The sequence below is a fragment of the Cyprinodon tularosa genome, unplaced genomic scaffold (assembly GCF_016077235.1).
Source record: "Cyprinodon tularosa strain WSP-4 unplaced genomic scaffold, ASM1607723v1 ctg218, whole genome shotgun sequence".
In the NCBI taxonomy this organism is placed as follows: domain Eukaryota; kingdom Metazoa; phylum Chordata; class Actinopteri; order Cyprinodontiformes; family Cyprinodontidae; genus Cyprinodon; species Cyprinodon tularosa.
Genome location: NW_024038814.1, coordinates 659379 through 678997, shown reverse-complemented (window position 1 = coordinate 678997; position 19619 = coordinate 659379). Strand labels below are relative to the sequence as shown.

Below are 19619 nucleotides of genomic sequence, written 5' to 3'. Positions count from 1 at the left end.
AATAAATCTGTACCCTCTATGCAAAAATGAAGCTCACTTTGTATAAATGTATCGGCCCTTTGGCTGACATCTAGGCTTCCTCTCCCTGGATTTGTTGTCGCGAGATTACAGTCCAAATGCTGGAATTAGGTCGATGCTTAATTCCAATAATTGTAACTGCAACAGAAACTGTGTTTTTAAACACTTCCATATTTGCACATACACATAAGAAACCGTTTTGTTTGCGGATCTCCAGTTAGCACTTTAAAAACATTGACTGGTCGCGTGCTCCACACAGTCCAGACTCTGTCATTAACTCAGACTCATCGCATGGGTGCTTGGAGGCAGGTGAATAGCTGCTCTCCTGCCCCGCAAGCTGACAGGAGACCAACCTTTGAAGACGGGTAGCTGGTTCAGGTTCAGCAGGTTTAGAAAAAAGAATCATAGCTCTGCAACTGTGTAGCTGTAGCTGCAGGTAGTCTAGAGCAATGTCTCATAGGGTAAATCTGACAGTTTGCATATGAAGGGGAGACATAAATATCACCTCTGTGTGGAGAAACTACCGTATTAAAAGAAATAGGAGTGGACATGATTATCAAATGCACATAATAGAAAGAAGATATGAGTGCAGCCCAGGAAAAAAAAAGACCTCTTCTCAATGACAAGTCAATCATAGCGGCGGCAGGAAAGAGACATCAATTTCGTGGTAAGTTAGATATTAGTGATATCATTCCGATTTCTGAGCCGTGTCAGCCGTGTTTTTTTTTAACATGGTAGCTTTGTTTACCAATAATCCCTGACTGGAGCAGCTTCAGTGTATCATCAACCCATCTCATTTTTACTGTTGCAGCAAACAAGGTAAAAAAAGAAAATAAAGTAAGACAATTCAACACCAGTCCAGGAGTTTATGGGTGTGTTGGATTTCAGAGGCTGCATATACCAAGTCCAGGTAGACCGGATACTTGGAGGTCCATGAAAATAAGGAGGCCGGAAGAGTTTTGGCTGTGGATTCAAAGAGCTCCAGCCTCCCCCGGCTTTCACCGCCTGTAAGCTCTTTCGCCTAGCAACCGTGACACCTGTCACACAAAGCAGACAAAGAATGGATGTCAAACTTCTACTGTTATTCTGGGTGCTAATTACATTTTAGAGGAGCTTCAGCAGCAGTACCGTTGTCATGAATATCATATTTATAGTCCTCACACTGTAGGGATATTGGAATCTGTGCTTAAATGTCAGCCAAACCCATTTGCAGAGGGACAAATAAAACTTTTAAATAAACCAAACATCTGCCACATATCTGACACAGTAACCATAAAAAAACATTTTCATTAATTTAGGATGGATCGATTCACATATTGTATTTTATTAAACAATATTCAGCACTGTTTGGCTCCATTTCCCTTTTTCCTCTTAGCACAGAGCAGCCGGCTGCATTTGTCAGCCGCATGATAAGGAGTTTTCCAATCCGAACAGGCTATGGCGCCCTGTTATGACATAATACGCTGACGAATCTGGCCTTTGGAGGACGCAGCCACTGAATTTGAACTCAGCATATGTCAATTCTGTCAGCTTGCACCAGATCAGAGGTCTCAAACCCTCAAGATCCACTGTCCTGTTTGAGATGAATCCCTGCTTCAACACAGCTAAATGAAATGAATGTCTCGTTAACAGACCTTTGCCAAACTTCATGGCATGCTGAATAATTCACTCATTTGAATGAGCTGTGTTTGATCAGGATCCATCTAAGATCTGCAGGACAGAACATCTTGAGGACCAGAGTTGGAGTCTGCTGATCTAGAGCAATCTGTAGTTGGAGAGCTGATGTTTTTAAGCAGCATGGAGGTCCATCCTAGGCATTTTCCAGATAGCTTATTTGTGCTGTGAGCTCAGAATAGCTTCTTATGTTTGCTTTGATAAGTCATTTTAATTATGTACCTTTGTATGTATTCAAACAGGCTTGTGTTGAATGATTAGATTATCTGCAGAACAATGCTTTAGTTAAGGCTTTAATTAAGAGCAGCACTAATTCACACAGGAAACTGTGTGCATTAATATATTGAATGGGTTTCAGTGTTGTTATAATGTCACTATAATTACACTGTATTTAATTTTACGTTCTCTTATTGACTGGCTTGGACTACTGCTAAGCAATGATAACCAGGATAATCTAATTAAAGATGTGTTGTATTTTGTTTTCTTAACAATGCTCTAAATGTTAGTCTTTATTTTCCATTTTGAAATGGTTGTGTATCATCTCTTTACTTAAAATACATTTATCCTTATAGGATTTTTCGAACAGTGCTTTAATTCCTGAAACATGCTTATCTAACTTCCATTACTGTCATTGGGAGAAATTCAGTGAAGTAAAACTGTACTCTCTGCTGCTAACAGCTTAAATAGCTCCTTGTTTGTTCTTTTCCATGATGGGAGGCTGTATTAAACAGGTTGAAAGGTTTTTAAGCCTCTAACATTCTGAGATGGATTTGCTTAATTTTATTGAGTTTTAAACTTTAGCAAACTTTAACAACTGGCCACTTTCTTTAGTGGGGGTTCAGTGTCTCAGTCATGTTTACTGTAGTCTTAGTAAATCATAGAGGCTTTTATCCTTCACAATGTTGAACCGTTTGCACAAGTTAGGTCTCTCTTAGTGTTCTGCTTAAGGCTAAAGAAAATAAATAGGGATATGGTGAACTACCAAGCAAATAAGTTAAAAAGTAAAACATTGGTTTAATGGTGCCTCAGAGGAGACCCTCACAACACTCTCCTCCTTTTTGTATGCAAGGTACATTGAGTAAAATAAGTATTGGAACACCCTGCTATTTTGCAAGTCTTCCCACTTAGAAATCACAAAGTCTAAAACAAAAAAAAAAATCCAGAAAAATAAAATCCAGAAATCACAATATATGATTTTGTTTTAACTATTTGTCTGTATTTGAACACCTGTCTATCAGCTAGAATTCTGACCCTCAAAGACTTGTTAGTCTGCCTTCAACATGTCCACCTCCACTCCATTTATTATCCTAAATCAGATGCACCTGTTTGAGGTCGTTAGCTGCATAAAGGCACCTTTCCACCCCATACAATCAATAAGAATTAGGGGTGGAACGGTTCACAAAATCCACGGTTCGGTTCACGGTTTGGTGGTCACGGTTTTCGGTTCAGTTCTGTATATGTTGATTGTTAGCCTGACATGTTGGTCGTGTTGCTGTTAGCATAAACAAAACGTGTTGCACAATGCTTGCACACTGTTTTATCCACAACTTTCTTTCCACCGTCATCATAGGTCACTCTAAATGCAAAGCGCTCCCATACAGCAGACCTATAAAGTGCTGCTGGCGCGTCTTCCAACTCCTGTTCTTTCCCACTCGCCATACCCACACAATTCTCCACAACAACAGATTTTTTTCTCTGCTACACCCGGCTACGCTGCTTCGCTTCTTCTTCTTGTTTACTAGTGGTGGTTGGCTCTGGTCACAGTACCACCACTTTCTGCTCTTGAGTGTACACGCTTAGCTTATGAGAAAAAGGAGCAGCGCATAAACCGAACGCAACACACGCGAATCAAATCGAGACAGTCGAACCGAACGGTTCGGACGGTTTTCAAAAACCGTTCCATCCTTTGTAAGAGTCCAACTACTAACATGGCTAAGACCAAAGATCAGTCTGAAGACACTAGGGACAAAAACACCTCCACAAGGCTGGAAAGGGCTACGGGGAAATTGCCAAGCAGCTTGGTGAAACAAGGTCCACTGTTGGGGCAATTATTAGAAAATGTAAGAAGCTAAACATGACTGTCAGTCTCCCTCGGAGTGGGCCTCCATGCAAGATCCCACCTGGTGGAGTCTCAATGGTCCTAAGAAAAGTGAGAAACCAGCTCAAACTACACGGGAGGAGCTGGTCAATGACCTGAAAAGAGCTGGGACCACTGTTTCCAGGGTTACTGTTGGTAATACATTAAGCCGTCATGGTTTGAAATCATGCATGGCATGGAAGGTTCCCCCTGCTTAAACCGGCAAATATCAAGTTTGCCAAAAAGCCATTAGGATGATCCAGAGGAGTCATGGGAGAAAGTCATGTAGTCAGATGAGACAGAAATAGGACCTTTTGTTTGTAATTCTACTAAACGTGTTTGGAGGAAGAAGAATGATGAGTACCACCCCAAGAACACCATCCCTACTGTGAAGCATGGGAGTGGTAGCATCATGCTTTGGGGTGTTTTCAGCACATTGGAAAGGGAAACTGCACTGTATTAAGGAGAGGACGACCGGGGCCATGTATTGCGAGGTTTTAGGGAACAACCTCCTTCTCTCAGTTGGAGCATTGAAGATGTGTAGAGGCACAAAGCACACAGCTAGGACAACCAAGGAGTAGCTCTGGAAGAAGCATATTTAGGTTCTGGCGTGGCCAAACCAGTGTCCAGACCTAAACCGAACAGATAATCTTTGGAGGGAGCTCAAACTCCAAGTTTCTCAGTGACAACCCAGGAACCTGACTGATCCAGAGAAGATCTGTGTGGAGGAGTGGGCCAAAATCCCTCCTGCAGTGTGTGCAAACCTGATGAAAAACTACAGGAAACGTTTGACCTCTGGAATTGTAAACAAAGACTACTGTACCAAATATTAACAAATATTTATGTGCAGCTATTTCATACAAATTAATAGTTAAAAAAATCACATATTAAGATTTCTGGATTTTAAATTTTTTTAACCTTATATGCTAAAATATACAAAGCTGCTTGAATCCATTTGGAGATAAAATAATGTAGTTTGTTTATTATATTTAGAGAACATAGAATTTATGTTAAATGTGGCAAAATGTAATCAGGATTTGTATTTGTGGAAAATGTTACGACATTTCTGTTTATACTGTTCAATCAGAAGAATAGAAGACATAAAAATAGTGTATAAAAAATAAGAGATTTAATAATTTAAGGTTAATACCATTATTTGTGATTCGATTATTTTCTTTCACCCTCCAGAAGTAAATATCTAGACCCCAATAAATAAATGTCTAAACCCCAAAGTTTTTTTTTTTTTATTTTGGAGTGTGCTCATCTCCATTCTTTCCCTACCACTCCTCTCTTTGCCTAATTTTCGACAGCCTTTCTTCTTTACTCCACCTGGCCCCCTGCCATTGCTTTGGGAATTGTCAGAGTTGTGGGTCTGTGTCAGATTTGGAATCATGGCAGCTTGAAATATCTCACCTCCCTGCTGCTACTGGCCAATTATCCCCTTCTCTACCAGCCTGAAAGGACCTAATGTTGCAGATAACCTTCCAGTGCAAGGTAGAAATTGGAAGGAAATGAAGGGAGGTTGCGGTCTCCTCTCCTCACTGTTTATAATGCTGGGTAGCAGAGTCAGAGTGGAGACGAATGAGAAGCATCAGCAATTTCTTTTCTTTGGATTAGCCATTTCTCATGATAATTTATTCTCACCATCACATACTAACTTCTCATATCCCTATTCTTGTGCTTATTCTCATCTCCATCATGTCACGTATCCAATACCGACAGTAATGTTTTAAAGTTGTTGCGTGGACGTCAAGCAAAGCCTCTTCATCTCTTTTATTTATTAAGTTTAAAGTGAGTCCCTGTGTGATGCAGTTCATGCTTTGTTATTCACAAGAGTTTACCTGAGTGTTGACCTAGATGTTTGATGTTTAGATTTGTATAAATCAGGAGCAATAATCGCTGGGTTTTCTAAAACAACCAGCGTAGAAAATCTGTCTTCTAGTTATGAATTAGGTTTTTTTATAGTGCTGTATTTTTCTTTACATTTTGGTTCTAGATCTAATAGTTATTATCATCAATAGTTCTATCCTGTCTGTCTTCAAAACTGTTGATTTTGATCATTTTGCTCCTTTTACATGCGTGATTCAATATTTTTTTATACATATATCTATATAGAAAGATAGATAGATAGATATGTTTGTTGAATTTTTGTCCACAATTTGGTCATTTTATCTTATTTGTAACCATACGCTACACTAAATATAGTTTTGATCAAGTACAATGTTTGAGCTGAAAGTAAGTACAAATATTGCCCAATAGTCATTGTTTTTTTTTTTTGGTTCCTTTTTTCCAACAGTTTTTGAGACATTTTCCATAGATATTTTTTTTAACTCCGTGTCTCCTGTCCCCCACTTAGAGACAGAGGACAGTGTACAGACTGACGCTGGTGAAAGCATGGAATGTGGAGGAGATGCAGGCTTACTCTGAGCTCATTGCTCTGGGACAACCCGACTTTATTGAGGTTAAGGTAAGACTTGTCAAGATTTATGAAATATCTATAGTTAATTATTCATACTCTTTTATGGAGCAATTCTTATTATCTACTTATCTTTGATGTTTTTCTGCATAAATAAACAAGTATAGACAGAATGTTTGGTTGATATACTTTAAAAAAGAACAAATTAAAGCAAATTGTAAGAGATGTCAGATGTCGTTGACATAGTTTTGTGAAAATGAGTACATGCATGAATTTATATTCAAGCAAGTATTTTGATCAGGGAAATAATCATTAACTTAATTTAATTTCTGGATTGTGAAACAAGCTGATCGCCCTCATTTATCTCATCAAAACATTTTTAATCAGCACTGCTTTACTTTTATTTAATGAAAAAACCTCATTTACTGTATTTAAATAAAAAGTGCATCTTTTTGTAGAGAAACCGATTGTTTCAGAGAATGCAGATCGAATTTTTCACACAAAGTGGAAAACAAGAACTTTTTACATTTTTTCTGTTAAAGATATTTAATTACATTTATAACATTGAACTTTTCATTTTGCCCATTGAATTTTATTTTTGAGCTTCAGTTGACAACAATTTATGTTTCTTGTGCAAGACTTTGGGGAAAATGAATTACCATTTCCTTTTCTTGAGCCACATAAGGAGCTATTTCCGTTAAAAATGTTCATTAGATGAAATTATTTAAACTGTATTTACTGTAACGTAAAAAATACATGCATTTGTAAAGATATATTTATTTATTGCTGATTAGGTTTTTTTTTGTTTATTGTTGGGATTTGTTTGTACAGAAAAAAGGTTTCCTCTTTGCTTCATTGCCTAAAATGTAAAGTCAGATTTGCAGCATTTTTATTCCCTTTTCTAGTTCTCACCAATCTATATATTTTAACCGGCTTAGATGAAGTTAAGATGATATTCTTAAATATTATATGAATTTCAATCCTTTTGAAGCCCTTTAAGTGGGAGAAGTCGTAAAAGGAGTGGGCTGTGGACCCTGCTGACCTGAGTGTGGCGATTTGGCGAACATTGTATTATTACAGCTGGAAGTGGCACCTGGTGATAGTTTGAGTTGTGGTTGTCGTAGCAACAAACGAGCAGCAAGTATGTGTTCATTTTTTCAGAAAATCAAGGTCTTGTTCCAGTCAGAATAGAACAATAATCAGAGGAAAAGGTTTGTTGAATTATTTCTCTGTAATAGCCCCTCATTGTTAAAAAGAACAAAAACAAACAAACGACTGAGAATGAGTTTAGGATACAAGGAATACATGTGGAGTTTAATGTTTTGAAGTTTCTCCTATAGGACATTCATTGTTTTTCGTCTTCAGTTAATCAGAGCCAGGATCTTCTATTTAAGTGAGAGCTGGGATTAATTACACCTATTTTAATGCTCAGGTGCAAGTGAGTTGGTCACTTAAGTCTTCATTCATGAATACACTTCATACTTCTAATGTAAAGCAGCTGTCATTTATAAAGTTGTGGACAAAAAAAAAACACAAAAGAAAAATTGAAAAGCTTCTGAGTGTTTATGAAATACCTGTTCCTAAACAGAAGCAAACACAACACTAACTTCCCACATAGTCTAATTTAGGACACGTTTTGGCTATTTGACAGTGTTTGATTTTTTTCCTTGCGGTGGAAGCTTTCATTAACCCAAACAGGGTGTCAGTAAATCAAACTAAAACCTAAAAAGAGCTTATAACATTTCTACTCAGTTATTTGAAATATTAGAACCACTGATCACATTTTCTTTCTTTTTTGTAGCAGGAATCACTTCTGGAGTCATTTAACAATCGGCTTAACTTTAAATAATGCATCTTTGTACCTATTCTGTGCTGATAGCATTAAGCAACATTTTCTATAAAGTATAACATATAAAAAAAAAAGATGTAAATCCCTTAATTGTCCTATAATGGGGGGATTTGTTCTCTTGTGGAGCAGTGGGCTGCCATTGTGCGGCACCCAGGGAGCAATAATGGCTTAAGGATCTTGCTCAGGAACCCAGAGTGGAGGCTGTATTGATCGAAGCAGGAATTTTCAATCTTCTCAGAGCAAAAACACACTGCTCTAACCTACTAAGCCAACACTTCCCTACATGCCTGTCGAAAGTTTACTACGGCCTATTAAAAAAAATAAACTCTTATTTATATAATAACATTAAAGCAAATAGAGCTCCGCTATCAGAAGATTATCAGGATCAGCATATATTCAAATTCTTTCAGGTTTTAGGATTAGATTAGAGGTAAAAAAAAAAATAAATATAGGTACATCTCTAGTTTACATTTAAGGTGGAAAGTTAAAAGCACAAAAAATTCAACAAGAAAATACATTTACATTCAAAAGAAAGGATGAATTCTGTTTGCATCCTATTAAATATATTATTTACTATAAATCACTGAGAAGAGTGCTAAAGGATCATTTATGTGTAACAAACTTATCTTATCACTCTCAAATCTACAAACCATGTTAATGGGAAAACCTGAGTTGCATACTAAAGGGAGGCGACATCACTTCCTGTCCCTCAGTTCTCTATACAACTTGTGAGTGGTGAAAGTCGTGTGTCAGATATCAAGCTTATGCACAGGAATGTGTATACTATAATACGACACACGAAAGTTGAGAAATGTTCAACTTTTGCCACTGTTGCATGGCATAAAAAGCAATCATTGATGTTTCATTGACTTTTAGCCGATTAGAGGAGAGTTTTTTTATACACTGCAGTCTGCAACTACTTTCTGCAACTACTTTTACCCTAACTTGTATATTTGTTGCAGAATTCACCAATATAGTTGTATATCCTGTTTTCCTAAAGTCATTCTGCCTAAAATCCTTTTAGGGTCGTATTACTGAAAGGGCTCTATAATTTCAATTCTTTTACTGATCAGCAATGTTTACAGGGAATCGGTTTCTACCTTCTAAACCTGTGAAAGCATTTCCTTAAAGTTTTAGTACAGCTGTTTTACAGATAAATAAATTTTTTCCAAGTTAAGAACATTTTACTCCAAGTCTTCCGTGGAGTGGATGTGCCAAGAAACTAATGAATATTCATAACAAGGAAAGGATAAGAAAATTTAACAAAAACTGCTTCTTTGGAAGCAGAAGTCAAGAAAAAGATGTAAGGACAGATTACAAAAGCAAACCTTAAGCTCTTAAGGAAATAATCAGATTTCAATCTACAATACCTTTGTAGACAGGAGCTCATTGTAAACTCAGTGTCTATCAGATGCTTAGATCCTGTGTCTCCAAAATTAGAAGTCCAAATCAGTTTTCTTCCACCGTAAAAGGTTAAGAAATTTGTGCTATTCCACAATAGCAATAATCTATTCCATTTAACTCTCACTCAACTTTGCAACCTACATTTACTGCCAGGGATCTCTTATGATCTGTCCAAAGGACATTTGCTCCAGAGCTAATTCAGATGCATTTTGCAAACCTGAAATGTCATCCCATCTTATTTTTTAGGTTTTTCTCTGTATATTCAACATACTAACTGAAGTCTGTGGAATTTCTAAGATCAATTTCTAAGGTATTTTACAGTTACTCTGAGCTTTGCACAGTCTGAATAGCGAATGTATTTTCTGTTACAGTCCTGGGATTGTAGATGGGCGTCTAAGATTCTGTCATGTGAACAGATTTTAAATAGTCATAAATGGATTTCGTCTTTATATTCAGAGATAATTGGCCAATTGTGTCGTCTTTTCATCTACAAAGTTTGATCAAACCAGTTTGATCAGCAGCTCCTGGCTTCTATTAAATCATTTCAGAACCTGGTTAATAATTTGCCCCTTTATATTACTTAGTGATGGATTAAAGCTTTATAGAATGTACTTCGTTTTAACTAGTTGTTGCACCATTTTATAGGTTCATTTTGCTCCATATTAGGCCATGGGAAAATATGTGACATAAGTCTTTGAAAGTTTTCATCTTTGACCCTTAATTCTCTCATGCTGGTTAAAAATTCTCATTAAATTATTTTTACAGTATTGTTTTACTGCAGTTGCACCAGCAAGTCTATATAGTTGTATAGTCACACACATTTGAACTCTTTGTTAACCCTTTTACTGTTAGTATCAACTTTTCATAGCAGATTCTAAGGATTGGTGATGAATGGGTTCATTATTTGAAAAACAGATTGATTTCTCTAATTCATTCCTTAGTGTTTAGTAGTTCAGTGATGTCAGCCTGTTGTTTTCATTCTTAGATATATGCTTAACACTGACAACGTAGCTGATAGTACCACTCTCTGCAAACCTTTGGGGTGTTATATTTTCTTTGTTTACGATGGAACAGCCTGCCAGCTGGTTTATCAAGCATGTTTCACAGTTTGGATTTAGCTGCTTTTCAAATTCAGGTCAACTCCCAAAAGGGTGGATTGAATTTTTCTGTACATATATCTGTCATTTTTATTTGATTTTTTTCATGTAACCAAAGGGATTGTGATCTATAAAAAGTAAATCTGAGATTTTATTTTTAAGATATTTCGCCCAGCGCTCAGAGATTGAGATTTAATGCATTTCTGTTTGCATATTTCATGCAATTAATTCTACATCTGATTTCATACCAGTTGCTGTTTTTGGTTGTTTTTTTTTCTTTCTTATGTGTAGGTCTATTGAGACAAAGCAATTTTGATTTAATATTATAGTATCCTGTCGGTGCCTATGAGGCTGCTTTAGTGGTAAAACGGACACATAATCAAAGTAAATGTGTCCAAGTGAAAGTTTAAAGCATCTCACCCTTTACAGCCAGAAGGAGAAAAAACTCTTTTTAGTCATTGTTTGTTACAGGTATATTGTCTGGACATTATAGAAGCAAATATCAAACAAATCCTAAAAGATGATTATGTTTTTCCTGACGTCAGTGTGGTTCTCAGTGAATCTCTTTGTCCTTAAGGTGTTTGGTTTATATTAAGATTCTTTTCCACACTGTCAGAATAAACTTTTGCTCTTATTTCTGTCTTTTTCCCCACATAATTATCTTCTCTATTACTCCCTCTTATCTCTCTGACCCTTCCCTTCTCTTCTTCCTTCCTATGAGCAGTATATTACCCAATGGTTAAGAGATAAAAACACTCTGGCCTCCTGAGCTGCAAGCAGGCTATCGACTTCATCATGAGCCCAGTAATTGGTGGATCCCACACTGGACTGGTGACAGTACGGCCGAGCTGCTCAATCACATACATGACTCTAAAATTAGCTGTCAGCGCTGACTGATGGAAGAAGCTACAATGGTCCCCTTGAAACTCCTTCTGTAGTTAAGGTAGTGGGGACTTTCATTTGTGCTTTTGAGATTTACACATAACATTAAAAATGTATGAAAGTATTTAAAGAAACAAAGTAAGAGGTACAGTAATGGAAACTGTTCCCCTTTGGTTTGCCTTACAATAGTTGAACACAAAGTGGTGAGTAAATTAAGACGTGAAAGGAAAAGGTTTCATGGTCTAAGATAAATTCTTGAATGGATTTTTCTCGACAGTCCTTTGAGCCTGTGGTTATCTCTGTAGCTTGTGGCCCCTATCCAGAATACCTTTTCACTCCACTCCATTTTCTATAAATATGCATGGAAACAGCTCTCTGTGAAGAACCAGATTATAACCAGTACATGGCTACCTTTTGGTCATCTGATAGTGTAGGCCAAATTAGGGCTTTCTATGATTAAATGGGGTACAATTAGTACTCGAGTTGAGGGGGGATGGCATCCCGCTTATGAAAGTTTTTTTTTAAATTATCCCACTTTTTAAAAGACAGTCCCCTGTGACATCTTTTTTTCTGAATGTGTAAAATTTCTATTATATATTAACACTAGTAATGACAATAATATCGCCCTTTCAACATTTAGCGTGCTGTGGGCTGAAGTGTAGCCTGAGCAAAATAAATAAAATCAAAGAAGTGTCCTACCATGACTATGAAGCTGATCCCCAGTAGGAAATATGTCCCTGCATTTGTCCCTAACTACCGTATTTTCACGACCATAAGGCGCACCGTACTAAAAGGCGCAGTCTCAGTTATGTGTGTTTTTTATATACAGGTACATGTCCTCTGCTACGTTTAAATACCTCTACTGCATATTTAAAAATACAGCAGGAGCAAAACTGAGTATGATTGTGCTTTATTCATGTATTTATTACAAAGTATTAATCAAACCTGGGAGCTGGCCGTGAGACAGACACATCGCAGATGACAAAGCGCTGTGATCACTTCTAAATTAACTTAAAATCCTGAAATCTGCCGACGGAATATGTTCGCTTTTATTACCGGTATCCTGGTGCCTGCAGTTTAAATTATTTAGATGAAAAACACCTGCCAGCCACCGTGTGAACCCGGAGGCTGCCCAGACTAGAGGCTGCTGATGAAGGGATTTCTACTGTCAGCGCACCGCTGGTTATGTGGGGGTCTGAGCGCCTCCGACAGAAATAGTATAGGCACGATAATAATCTGGATGAACTGACTGCAATTATTAAGTTTTCAGGTGGACTTTCTCACTTAAAACATATTAAAACTACTTTATTCCCACTGATCACAGCAAATATAGCTGCAAAATTTAGATTATTTAGATGAAAAACACCTGCCAGCCGCCACGGTGAAACCAGAGGCGACGCAGCCCAGAGGCTGCTGTTGAATTAAGTTTTCAGGTAGAAAAATAGAGCGAGAGCAAAACTGAGTATGATTGTGCTTTATTCATGTATTTATTACAAAGTATTAATCAAACCCATCAAAGTCATCATCCTCTGTTTCTGAATTAAACAGCCGCGCTAAATCAGAAATGCCAATTGCCCCTTCTTCGCTGTCAGAGTGACTTTCCGTGCAGCGCGGCTCCTCAGAAATAATGCCGGCTTTTGCGAAAGCTTGAACAACAGAGCCAGCAGACACGTTAGTCCAAGCATCTACAATCCATCCGCAAACGGTGGCGTAACTTGCTCGGCGCTGCCTTCCACTTTTCGTGAAACTGTGGTCTCCGTCTGTTATCCATCGCTCCCACGCCGCTCGCAGCCTTACTTTGAACGGCCGGTTCCCACCGATGTCGAGCGGTTGAAGTTCCTTTGTCAGACCCCCGGGATAACGGCGAGCACAGCGTTTATTTGTTTCACCATGTTTTTCACATCAGCTGTGAGATGGGCACGCATGGAGTCACAGATTAACAGCGATGGTGATGCGTGGAAAAAAACACCTGGTCTCCTCACATACACCTGCCTCAGCCACGCTTTCATCATCTCCTCATCCATCCAGCCCTTTTCATTTGCCTTAATATCATATGTCATCAGAGCGCTGTGTCTGTCTCGCTGTCAGCTCCCAGATCAGCTTCTCTGATTGGTTGATGCGGCGCTTCCAGCAGCAAAACTTCAATTTTTCATCTCGAGCAGCAGCAGCGCGTTGGCGGTGCGTCAGATGCTTAAACGCTCCCGACGCGCTGCGCCTGCTGCTCAAAACGCGCTGCGGGAGCTTTTGCTGCGCCTATACGCGCGTCAACCATTGACTTTGCATGTAAACTCGCTGCTTCTGCTGCATCCGGTTCACACCGATGTCAAGCGGTTGAACAGCGAGCACAGCATTAATTTGTTTCACCATGTTTTTCTCATCAGCTGTGAGATGGGCATGCATGGAGTCACAGATTAACAGCGATGGTGATGAGTGGAAAAAAACCACCTGGTCTCCTTACATTCACCTCCCTCAGCCACTCTTTCATCATCTCCTCAATGAGGTGGTCTCAAAAGTCGCAGTTACAACACACATAGGGCGCACCGCACCAAAGGGCGCACCGCACATTTTGAGGGGAAAAAAAGACGTTTAAGTGCGCCTTATAGTCGTGAAAATACGGTATGTAGGGTCAGTGATAGCCATGCCAGTCCAGGGACTAACTGCAGTTCTACTGTAAGGTGCCTTGGTCAAGGTCAATCACCGGTGTACCTGACATGTAACAACCATACCATGCATATTGCTTTAGGTTAATAGACTATATTAATTAGGCTATACGTACTTCCTTTTTTTTTTTTTTACACCTAAACTACAGCGTACAGTCTTTATCATAGCATCAGCTATTATCTAGTCCTCCTAGTGATACACTGTATTCTCCCTGTGCAATTTAAAATCTAGTCAACTCTTGTCCAGTGTGTGATTTACCATGTCAGCTGAGCACTGGTTCCATTTGCCTTTCACTGATTCCTCCTCTGCTGTAAGAAATGGGTTGAAAGAGGGGGAGTGTGAAAAGATTCAGCCAACAGTGTCAATGTGGCAGAGATAAATTTGGTGCAACGCACACAGGTGTCTGTTGAAGCGTGTTCGGCTTCAGCAATCAATATTTACGATTTCCATTACAGGTAGAAGCAATAGATTATTTGAACATTGAAGTTCTTGAATTCTTTTGCTTCCTTGCTTCTATACATGCCCTCTATTGATACAAAACACAGACTCCTTCAATTCATCTTAAAACTAATTTTCAATCTGTTGTTGCCCTCTTCCTGATTCTGCTACTCTATGTGATTTATACGTCCCAGAAGGATTATTTTTATTCAGACGGCCTCCAGGCAAACCTGGTATCTCCAAGGTCTATCATCAATTCTGTACAGTGTTCTTTCCTTTGCCCCCAGCCTGCTGCTTACTGTCTCTTAAAAAAAATACAACCCCCTACTGATGCTGTAGACTTTCCATTTGTTTTAGTATTCTTTACACAGTGGATGCACAAGCAGCCCTTAAGCCACAGATACCAAACAGACCATCCATAGATAGGATACAGTACTATTCGCTCCCTTGGCTTTTTATTGATTTAACATTCCATCCTGCAATTAAATCTGTTTGTTTTTTTTTTATCAAAGTTTATGTGACGGATCTGTAAAAAATATTCTTAATACGGTGTAGTGGGAAAAAAGTATTCAGCTATTCACCCCAGTTAAATAAAAGGAGATTGATGGGTTTCACTCAGTCGTAACTTTTTTTATATCTTTGCAAAGAGAGAAAAGTTCATCATACAGCGCTTTTTGCTTGGTAATCAGCCCTGTTCTGTCTGGGCAGCATTTGTTCCCCTTTACTTAAAGTAATGGAAAGTAGTCAGAGTCAAAACAAATTACAGACACTTTGGTTATCATTAAAATATTCTGAATGAACCTTGAGAGAGAATCTGGCTTCTTATGGGAAGAAGGCATGTCTTGTCTAAAAACACCCTGACGCAGGGGAATTGTGTGGCTTTGCAGGTGAAACTACGGAGCCCCTAAAGGGACATGGAGGGAAAAAAGAAACTTTTGCGAGATCCCGCAATAGTATTGCGAGATCTCTCAAAGCAAAAAAAAAATTGCATACTGACATTGTCTCTCTTCATTCGTGTAATGTCTTCTTTTGGGACTTCTCTAGAAATTAAGAACCTCTCCAAATCATCCTCCATGGTTGTAGCTGACACATGGGCGTATTATCCTTCCATAGCAGTACACTTTGCGCTACCACTGTTGTGTGTCTGTTGTACTTCCGGTTCGCTGACATGGGAAAACCTTTTGCGACATTTCACTAAACGTTTTGCGAGATCTTGCAAAAGTATTGCGGGATCTGGCAAAAGTAAATTTTTTCCTTCATGTCCCTTTAGGGGCTCCATATGAAACAGACGGAGTGAAAACTTTTATAGTGAGTCAAATAAGATAAATTAATATATGAAATAAGAGAAACAAAATTTTCCAAACACAGATGGATAGTCATATCAGTGACTGTAGGCTTAAGTTTTACATGAACACCTGAAATGTCAGATAGGGAGCAGCACCACAAGTCATAAGGACCAAGGAGCTCTACTATCAAGTCAAGGACTTAGTAGTTAATAAGTCAGGGCTGGGTTATGAAAATATTTAAATCTGTGATGTTCACTCAGAGAGCCATCCAATCCATCAGCTTCAAATGTAATGCACATGGTACTAAAACAGACCTGCTTAGAGAAGGCCATCCACCAAAACTCATGGACCATGCAAGGAGGGAATTCATAATAAAGGCTGCACAGAGAACAGAGACAGCCATGAAGGCGGGGTGCAGATTTCCACCACGACAACTAGAATGTTTGCCCATTGGACCACATTAAGCCAAACAATCCTTAGAGCTGGATCTATTGAGAAGTGGTCAGGACACTTAGTGTAAACAGTAAGAAGTAATATCCTCAGTTTACCAAAAAAACATGTGGAAAAATCTCTAAATTTATGGAGAAAAGTTCTATGATCAAATAAGACTTAGATTAGATTTTCGGGAGAACACTATGTCTGACACAAACCAAACACTTTCTATCATACCAGGGTCAACATCCCCACAAGAAAACATTGTAGTGACAGGATCATGCTGTTTGAATTTGTTTCATCAGTATGGACCGATAAGCTGGCCCAAATTGAGAGAAATATCAGTTACAAACAATTATTTTATTTTTTTTAACAAACCTGTGTCAGTCTATCTGGGATATAGATTGACCTTTTAGCAGCGAGATGACTCAAGCAGCATTGAATTTGTTTAAGGGCAGTGATGGGACTAACAGCGTTGAAAGTAACGGCGTTACTAACACCGTTACCTTGTTTTAGTAACGAGTAATCTAACTAATTACTTTGACTGTAACTATAACACAGTTACCATTGCAGACACCCCGTTACTGCGCGTTACTCAGGTCGCACAATGAACCTTTTTTCATGATAGGACTCGTGCGCGCCTTGTCATGAGAGAGGGGAGGATGAGAATGGCTGATGTATAGTGAGATTCCGTCTGTCAGTTGGGTAGGTGGGTGTTTCTGCTGGTGGGTGTTAACGTACAGCACACACAGAGAGATGGAGAGTGAGGATGACTCCAACAGCAAAACAGCGTTTTCCAGATGGAAATACCGGTGTTACGTCAAGCTGCGTTTCCTCATCACATACGGTTTCCCCTGCATCTCCGCACAGCGCAGGCGGCACGATTCACCGCGCAAGCGACAGGAAACGCGCATGCTCGCTAAAGGCGCGCAACAGTCGCCCTGTGCTCGCGCCACATGGGGACTACGGTGAGCGTGAACGATCAAATGATTGTCTATATGGAGAAAGGGGGATGGATGGATGGATGGATGGATGGATGGATGGATGGATGGATTGATGGATAGATTGATAGATAGATGGATGGATGGATGGATAGATGGATAGATAGATACTCTGCCTTTTCAACCTACTTTTTCAAAGTAACGTGCCCAACACTGTTTAAGGGGAAACATTTAAGTGTGTTGGAAAGGGTAGTTAAAGTACCTCAATCGAATTGCGAGTTTATGGTCAGAACTGAAAATCTCTTGATGGCAAGATATGACAAGCTTATTAAAACTTTTTCAGCCCGCTTCAGCTCTAATTGCAAAATCTCTTTCTACAAAGTACTGGCTTTAGAAGGTGGGGTGTCGTTTTTTTGCATTTAAGGTTTCAATGTGTATTAATGTACTGTGCGGCAAAACAAAACTTTCTTATCTGGTTGTTGTGGGACTGTGTTGAAATTAGCCTTGATAAGATTTATTTTTGTATGTTTTTTTTTAATACCATAAACTTTTTATAGTATAATATCAGCTATCTATATGTACATGTATGGGTAAAGCATAATTCAATCCAGAACTGACTCTTTTTTCTACACCATCTCTCGCTCTGTCATCCTCCAAGAACTCTTCTATTCTTGTTACAGATTTTACCTTTTCTGCCTGACCGCACTCTGTTTAATCGCCTATAAACCTTCCATCCCAGCCCCTCTCCTGTCACCTTTGGCACCTTTGGTCTCTCAGGCTTCATCCCTGGATCTGCCCCATTTCCTTCACGATTCTATTCTTCATCTTTTCAATATCTCGTTCCACTGCTAGTTGGATGAAACCCACCTCTACCTCTCCTGCAAATCATTTCCCTGTCATCTCTCTTCACCGCTCTCTGCTATCAACTCATGAATCACAACAACCGTTCTTAAGCTTAATTCAGATAAAACACACATCCATCTAATTGGCAACAATTCAACCCTCTCTAAAATGAAAAAACTTTCATTGAACATTGATGACTCCTTAATCTCCCATACCTTCAGATAAAGAGTCTTAGATTCATCCTTGATAGCGTTCCTCTTTTTTCACCTCCGCATTGATAACAAAATTAGATCTTTTTATTTCCATCTACGCACCAAAAACCGTCTCACTATTTCCCCAAGTCTCCCCTCAACTCCTGTCCTAACTCATGGATTGGTCACCTCCTGTTTTGAATACAGTGAATACAGTGATTATCTTCTCTATGTTCTCCTCTAAAGGGCCCACATCATCACGTATCCTTACTTTTGGCCATCCACAACCTTTCCCCTCTTTATTTGTTTAAACCCTCTTGGTCCCTCAGCTCTTTCTGTTCCAGTTGCCGCTCTGTCCTTTCTGTCCACCTCAGCTCTGTGGTGACCAGAACTTTCTCTTCTTCTGCTCCCAGTTCGGGAATCAGCAACTGGAATACTGATTCAATCCTCTATTTAAAATTCCACCTTAAAACATATCCTTTAAATACTGCATAGGCTCTGTAACGTCTAATTTTTTTCTGTGAATATTCTTGCCCTTGAGAAGCATGATTGATTGTCTTTTAAATAAAAGATCTATTATTTAATGCTTTGTTGTTTTGAGTTAAACATTATATGTTGAGTAAGCAAAAATATTAAGAATGTGCTGCTAGATCATTTATGTGATATCAAGCAACATTTCAAAAGTCTGTCCTGAAATTTAATTGAATTTCTCATGATTTAAAACAAAGGGAATATTTTCCTTATCGAGTAAAAAACACCTGTTTCTACGTCTATAGTCACTGAGGTTTTCAGTTCACTTTATCTTCTCTTATTAGTTCAAATTTATACAGTAGTTTGTCCCTTAATCTTAGCATTATTTGTAGCGCTGAAACAATTAATCGGATTAATCATGATTAATCGATTTTTAAAATTACCGTCAACTAGTTTAGTAATAGATTAATCATTAACTGGAGTATAGAGACTCTAAAACATGCCATTACATGACACAGCAACCCACTTAGAGCAGTACTTATACCAAAATTGTCAAAGAAATATTAGTGTTGCGCCAATGCCATTTGTTTGGCCCCCATACGATACCTGATACCCGGCTGTGAAATATCGGCCGATACCTATACAATCCGTTTGAAATTTATGTGTGTGCATATATATATAGAACTGCATACTACTTGGATGTAAAATAATTGCCATCATGGCTTTGTCAAGCTGCTGCCTACCTTTGTGAAGCAGGAAAAAGACTAGCACAAAGTGAATCCAGTAGAACTTTTTATTTCCTACCTGGGATGGGTGACAATAGTTGAATAAACTTTTGGCTCTAAAAAAGGTATCAATGCCCTATATGTTGGTACTTGTTGATATCGATACCTCCATTTTAGTGCTGGATCAGGGCCCTGGCCGATATTGGCATCAGTG

General features: G+C 38.7%; 1 protein-coding gene across 2 annotated transcripts in view; it reads left to right on the top strand.

Annotated features, from left to right (window-relative positions):
• Positions 1-19619, top strand: part of tyw1 (tRNA-yW synthesizing protein 1 homolog (S. cerevisiae)) — an 82383-nt gene that overhangs the window by 43645 nt on the left and 19119 nt on the right. For both annotated transcript variants that reach the window (XM_038285963.1, XM_038285962.1), the window contains exon 14: positions 6126-6236. In XM_038285963.1, the coding sequence (XP_038141891.1) occupies positions 6126-6236 (111 nt within the window). The remainder of the gene's footprint in view (positions 1-6125; positions 6237-19619) is intronic.